At 33.5% G+C, this 7,753-nt stretch overlaps 1 protein-coding gene across 1 annotated transcript in view; it reads left to right on the forward strand.

Annotated features, from left to right (window-relative positions):
* NOX4 (NADPH oxidase 4) overlaps positions 1–7,753 on the forward strand; it is a 176,353-nt gene that overhangs the window by 141,620 nt on the left and 26,980 nt on the right. Inside the window, exon 12 of the mRNA XM_011984951.1 lies at positions 5,922–6,003. Coding sequence (XP_011840341.1) covers positions 5,922–6,003 — 82 coding nt within the window. The remainder of the gene's footprint in view (positions 1–5,921; positions 6,004–7,753) is intronic.

Here is a 7,753-nt window from a genome sequence, read left to right on the forward strand (position 1 = left end):
GAGCTGTTCCTATTCGGCCATCTTGCTCCGCCCGGTAAGGTACCATTTCATTGTGATTTTAATTTGCATTTCCCTGATGATTAGTGATGTTGACCACTTTTTCATGTGTGTTAGCGGTTGTATGTCTTCTTTTGAGAAATGTCTGTTCATGTCCTTTATCCACTTTTCAATGGGATTATTTGGTTTTTTTTGTTGCTGATTTGTTTGAATTCCATGTAGATTCCGGAAACTAGTCCTCTGTCAGATGCAAAGTTTGAGAAAATAGGCAAATATTTTTTAAGTAACTCAAAGTTGAAAGGTGGCTTAAAGATCACTGAACCCACCTGACTCAGTTGTCAGTTCAGAAAAGGAATTAAGAATAGAGGCAGACATAGGTCAAGAACTCAGGCTCTCTGACAACCAGTTGAGTGTTGTTTATTTTATTTTTTCATTTTCCAAGAGAAATTTTTTTCTGCTTTATTTAGGTATAATTGACAAGTAAAATTGTGTATTTTCAGGGAGTACATATCTCTTGTATACATATGCATTGTGAAGTGATTACCACACTCAAGCTAATTAACATATTCATCACCTCAAATAGTTACCTTTGTTGTGTGTGGTAAGAATACTTAAGATTTACTTGGCAACAGTGTCTTTTCTCTTATGACCTGCTGCTGCTAAATAATGAAAACTGTATGAGTGAAGAAAGATTTGTCCTTTGGTATATCCTTTATCGTGTATACTCTCTGATAATATGTCCTGCATTAAGAAGTAATCCTCAGCCTATATTGCCAAAAAATGTGAAATAATATCAATATTATGATGCATTCATCTTATTGACCCTTTTTGGGGTATGGGGTACTGTCTGGTTCCTTGCAATATAACTTCTAATACTATTAATAGGTTACAATATACTAGGTGTTTTTAAAACTAAGGTAAACACATAATAGAGTCTTAATCTTTAATGCCTCTTAAGGATTTCATTTTGGTGCTATTTTAAAAAAATTAAAATTGGCAAATTAGTGTAATGTGAGCATTAAGAGAAAGATAAAAAAATTTACCTCTTAATAAAAATGGGAAGAACTTCTATTCAAGTACCTTTTCTTTAGGGCAATACTGTCTCTCTTAGAAGTATTTTATATGACTTATTTTATTGCCCTGAAAATCTAATACTCACAACAGTTAAAATATTCATTTTTATAGAGGAGGTTATAGAGAGGCAGTTAGGGAAGAGGGGTTACCTAAAGGAAAACAATGATTTGAAATTGGTAAAACCTGTCTGGGTCCCTCTAGCAAACAATAGCTCTTTCTTAGGTTGCTGTTAAAAAAAAAAGAAAAAACTAAATAGGTGACAGTGATCACATCTCTAGATGCAAAGGATCTTTAGGTTATACAAGAATAGCATTAATCAGTGTTACTTTCGTCTTTCATGTATTTTTTTCTTTCTTTTCTTTCTTTTTTTTTTTTTTTTGTAGTGGTAAGAGGTTTTATTTTCTTCTCATCCCAGGAATAGATTTGCATAATGCTAAATTGCTGTGAGCTGAAATCATGCCACTGCACTCCAGCCAGGGTGACAGAGCAAGACTCCATCTCAAAAAAAAAAAAAAAGAAGAAAAAAAAAACCCTACTGCTTTTTATTGTTATGTAAATCCTTATTGCATTTGGTCTATTCTGCATATTGGGGTGGATTAGAGATTGGTCATTTTCTGCAAAGGAGAACATGAAACACCTTGGCCACAAAAAGCTGTACAAAAAAGTTTCGATTAGAATTGGAAAGAGTATTTTATTTTTCTCATTTTTGTTTTCAAATAATTACGCATATTGTGTCACAGTTGATTAGCCAGAAAATGCAAAGTAATGTAACTGTGTGCAGTATGTCATCCAGGTCTAACAGCCTCATAATCTTTTTGTTGATTGAATGGGAGAAAGGAAGAGTGGGTGAAAGTCTACAAAAGCTTGTATTAATTAAGATGTATCTCCTACTGGTAGAAAATCATGTTCAGACATTATCACATCGTTAGTCAGCTCATCACAGTACCACTTTGCAGAAAAGTTTTTTTTTTTTTTTTTCCCCCAGTGGCTTTAATGAATTTCTTCTAAGAAGTCCTGTGAAACGCCTGAGCTGTAGTATTTGGATAACTGTGCCATTTTCTTAAACAATTTGAGCCTGCTAAGAAAGTAGATCTTCTGGTTTGACATTTTTTTTTTTTTTTAACTTAACAAATAAAGCATCAAATTATTTTGGCCTTTTCCTCAGAATCAAATAGATAATAGGATGCTAATTAAATAATCGATAGGCAAAAATCTGTGAGACTAAAGGACTAAATAATTATAAATAATTTTTCCATTTACTTGAACTTTGCTAAGGATAGATTGTTATCATTTATCTATTTTTATAAAGAAATAAGTGAATAATCAATATGCCTTTATGAGATAAAATTAATCGTTCCCTTTTAATAATTTATTAATATGATAAAAATTAAATTTTTTAAAGACATGTTTTTAAAGTACTGCATATATTTTCTGTGTATGTATATATGAACCCTTTCTTTTCTTTTCTTTTCTTTTCTTTTCTTTTTCTTTTTGAGATTAAGTTACATTCACCTTGCCCAGGCTGGAGTGCAATGGCATGACCTCAACTCACTGCAACCTCTACCTCCCAGGTTCAAGTGATTCTCCTGCCTCAGCCTCCTGAGTAGCTGGGATTGCAGGCACCCACCACTACGCCCGGCTAACTTTTTGTATTTTTAGTAGAGACAGAGTTTCATCATGTTGGTCAGGCTGGTCTCAAACTCTTGACCTCAGGTGATCCACCTGCCTCAGCCTCCCAAAGTGCTGGGATTATAGGCGTGAGCCACCATGCCCTTTCTATGAACTCTTTTTGACAACCATGATAGCTATTCAAGATATGTTTGCTTGATATTCTTTGTATTTATGATAATCTGAATAAAGGATGTTCCAAATATAGGAACATTCGTTATAGATTTCCTTATAGCTTTATAAGTGACGTCTTTTATGCTGCTTTTGCTCTGTGTGTGTATGCATGCACACATGTGCATCTGTGTATGTGTTTTTAGTCCTGTCAATATGTCATCTGCAGAGATTCTTTTCTCCAGAATTATAGTCATATGTCCATTACGGTTATGTAAAAAGAGAAAAACTTATTGTTGTGAAAAGGATGTCTTATATTATAGTTGTGTGCACTAAGAATTCTGATTTTTGTTTCCTTTTAACAAGTTTGGGAGAAATTCATTAAACTTTAATTTATACCATTGGTTTTCAAGGAATATCATAACACATATAGCTGTTTGATTTAACAGTTCTTTACTTGATATGTAAAGTTCTTGTTTGCTGTTGGGTTTGGGCTTGATTTTTCAAGACCCATTTTAGGAAAAGTCTCAGTGGGAAAAAAATTGAAAAGATAAAGCATTACACATTACTCATTTAATGAGTACCCCATAAATTGGCAAGTAGACTGAAAACCAAGAGTTATTATCATCAGAAAGTTTACTAGTCATTTGATTGAAAGAAATGTTAATTTTAAAAATTAAAAATAGTAAGATCAGCCCAAAATACCAGCCAATAATATAATTTAATATTTAAAAATATGAACTAATATTAAAGAGTATAATTGGAGAAAAACACATAGTTTTTTTTGGGATTTCTAGACTTCAGAGTATAAGCACATCTGTGTTTGGATCTCATTCGTTCCTTTTCACCTATATTGTAAGAAATGTCAGAATTTTGAGAGGGGGAAAAAACAGTAGAAGCCAGTTATGTATCTCTGATTCAGTATGTTTTAATAAATATGAAGATAAAATATGCATTCTGCTTCTCAGTAAGCAAAGGCCACTTTGTGTCTGCCGTATTCCAAATAATTTAACATCTAACTATCTGTAAACTAGGAAATGGCAATGGTCATCAGGTGTATATTTTCATTATTTTGTGGAAAGGCTCACCTTCAGTTAGTGATGGATTTACTGCAGCAGGGGAGTGTTAGCTTTGCATACTATCTCAGCCTGATTGTGCGACTGTGTCAAGATGGGAGTATGGATCCATTTGCTGTTCATGGTTGATGTATGACCATTTGGTCTCCTCTGGGAGTTATTATGATTAACCTTAACAAACACTTTTCTCTGTCCAGTAAAAATAGATGTTGGAAATATGTCTTCAACAAGTATTTATCCAGCACCTTAATTATGTGTCAGATAATGTTCTGTACCTTGGTGGCACAATACTTATCTACTAGAAGAAAGAGGGATAGAGAGATAAATACATATACCAATAAAACATAGTGTGATAAATTCTGTGAAAGTGGAATCACAAGGTGTACGGGGAGTACACAGTCGGTCAAGCCTATTCCAAATAGGGCAGGAGGAGAGAACAAAAAAGTAATGGAGGGATCAAGGAAGCCTTTCCATAGATATAACTCTAGAGGTAATGCACATCTATTCCTGAAAATGTGCATACTCTATGCCATGCAGATAGCTATGCAGCGTAAGTATTTCCAAGGTAACATCTAGGATTTTTTCCTTTGTCCTTCTTTGTTTTTTTCCTTTTCTTTCTCCCTTCCTCTTCCCCCCTCCCTCCTATTTTCTCTCTTTTCTTCATTATGAATTCATATGCACCGAAGTTTACTAAATCAATTCTTAGCTCAGGATATGCAGTAATTATTGGTCTTTTCCTGGCTGTCATTCCTTCATTCATTTATTCATTTATGATATGACAATTACTACATATGAAACACTAACAGTTACTTAGGTTTACCCTTTTGCTTCTCTCCTATTTCATTCCTCTACCTTTTCTAAAAGATAATCATTATTCTGAATTGTGCATGTCCTTCTTTTTTAATTGGTTTGTTTTATTTCATATATATCATACTTAAATAATACATTGCTTAGTTTTTTTTTAACTCAATAAAAATTCTATTCTGTTATATGTAATCTGCTGGGATTTTATTTCACTCAACATTATATTAATATGATTCATTATGTTTTTATTTGTAACTGAAATCTTTCAGTTTCACTTCAGTTAATACTTCATTTTGTGAATAAGCACAAACGTCCATTCTACCATGTCAGTGAGCAACTGAGTTGCTTCCATTTATGTTGTTCTATGAGCGGTGCTACTGTGAACATTCTCATACTTGCTAAGACACATGTGAAAGTTTCTGCAGGGTGTATCCCTGAAAGTGGAAATATTGGACCACAGACTATACAAAAGTAAAACTTAAATGATAATGCCAAATTGTCTTCAAAAGCTATTGTACCAATTTGGACTCCCACCAGCAGCATATAAGAGCTTAGGTTGATCAACATCCTCTCCAACACTTGGTTTTGGGAGACTAATTTCTGTCAATTGAATGCTACATGACATAAATGCTAGTTAATGGTGTCTGGTTTTGATTCACATGGCACAGGTTACTAATGAGACTATGCATCTCTTAATATGTTGATTGGTCATGTATGTTTTCCCCAACCTTTCAATGATAAGATTTGATCATAAAGATATATGTTGCCATTAAGGAAAAAAATATATTTTTTTATATTTATATATGAGAAATATATATGTGTGTAATGTATATATTATATATATTTATAGGATAAATGTAACTATTTCAAATATTAATCCAGGCTTAATTTTATATATTTAAAATAAATATATGAATATGTGTTATCTATATATCTATACCTATTTATCCTTAATGGCTACATATATATTTATGATTAAAATATAATCTATCCATATATAGATATATACACACACACACATACACTATATATATATTAGTAATACATAAAATGGTGGGTAAATTTCTAATAAAGGATGGATATACAGTCAAAATGGCTAACAAAATAAACCAATAGGAAATACTTCCATTTTGAAATTATTTTCATGACTTTTATCTTTTCACAGCTTGATGTTTATTTTTCTTTTGACAGAGCGATTTCGAGATTTACTACTGCCTCCATCTAGTCAAGACTCCGAAATTCTGCCCTTCATTCAATCTAGAAGTTATCCCAAGTAAGCAAAAGGGGTTCACTGGGTTTTGATAAGGCAGTGGGTATAGTGCTGGGAGAGATTTGGGAAGGCAAAAACAAAATGTAATCTTTCTTAAGGTTTCTGAAAATCCTGAATAACTTACCCTAACTAACTAAGACATCTTCTGCAGTATAATGTCTCAGGCTCCTTGAAGCTGGGTCATAGAAGAAAGACTTACTTTTAATTGCAACCCAACTTTGACTGAGGAGCTGCTGCACGGTGCAATCAACAGGCTGTGTGCATCTATGTCTGATTCTTTTTGCTTGATGCTGTATCAACAGGGACAGCATTTCGTCGGTGATACTTCATCTGGTTTACTATTTACTGTCCTTTAAATGCAAGGATTCATTTATATTGTAGCAAGTCATTTTCAAAATAACCACAGGCTAGATACGGTTTTTAACAATCTCTATATATTCTTATTTATCATATTGAAAACTGGGGAAGTGAAATCTTCTGATGCTTTGTTATATGAAGCAGACCTTTCCTTCTCATAGATGCCCCAAGCATACGTACTTGTTGAAGGAATATGCCTTCATCTTCCTGAAGGTTAAGGGAATACCAGGCCTCTTATGACACATTTCCTTCCCTAAAGACTGATACATGCTGAATCTTGATCATTCCTGTGGCATCTTGGGGCCTCCTCTATGAGTGTTTAGCTCTCTTTAGTAGTTAGTGTGCAAAAGGCTAAAGAATAAATAAACTAATATCTGAAATAGAAAAGAAACGCCATCAACTTAAAGGAATAGAATTTGGTTTATACATCTTTCATCTAATCACTATGCCAAATTCTTTGATTTCTTTAAGAGTTTTTTCAAGTATTCATAAACTTTGCTTTCTGGGGAAATTATTTTCCCTCGAATACTTAGCTTTGGTAATACTCACTTAATTATGATCACAAAAATAAATATAAAATCCTAATTATATTGCTTGTGTATTGTTTCAACTTTTAATCCAGGCTTAATTTTTAGCAATAAACTTGCAATCTCCTGATAACATACACAAAGACATACATGTGCCTAATCAGCCTTGAATGCATATTTTGGTCTATATGTGCATGTTGACCAGGAGCATGAATGTGCCCAAAATAATTGATGCACACCTATTTGCATTTTTACTTACAGTGGCTGTTGGCAGAGGCTGATGATGCCTGGTTTTCTGCCTCTTAGGCTTACAGTTTGCCTAATGCCTTTGCTTGCTAGGGTAGTCATAGTAGTTTCCCAGGTGGTTATCTATTTGCAGCTACAGGAATACCTCAGAAATATTGTGGGTTTGATTCTAGGCCACCGCAATAAAGTCAATACTGCAATAAAGCTGTCACACTTTCTTTTAGTTTCTCAGTGCATATAAAAGTAAATTTAACAGTATTCTATAGCCTTTTAAGTTTGCAGTAGCCTAGATATGTCTAGAAATACTATGTACATCTGTTAATTAAAATATACTTTATTGTTAAAAATGTTTACAATCATCTGTGCCTTCAGCAAGTCATAAACTTTTTGCTGGTAGGGGATCTTTCCTCGATGTTGATGGTTGCTGACTGATTAGGAAGGTGGTTGTTAAAGGTTGGGGCACCTGTGGCAATTTCTTAGAATAAAACCATGAAGTTTATTGCATCAATTGGCTCTTCCTTTTACAAAAGATTTCTCTGTAGATTGTGATGCTGTTTGATGGCATTTTACCCACAGCATAACTTCTCTAAAAATTGAACTCAATCCTCTCAAACCCTGCTGTT

Source organism: Mandrillus leucophaeus, unplaced genomic scaffold (assembly GCF_000951045.1).
Source record: "Mandrillus leucophaeus isolate KB7577 unplaced genomic scaffold, Mleu.le_1.0 Scaffold276, whole genome shotgun sequence".
Classification (NCBI taxonomy): Eukaryota; Metazoa; Chordata; class Mammalia; order Primates; family Cercopithecidae; genus Mandrillus; species Mandrillus leucophaeus.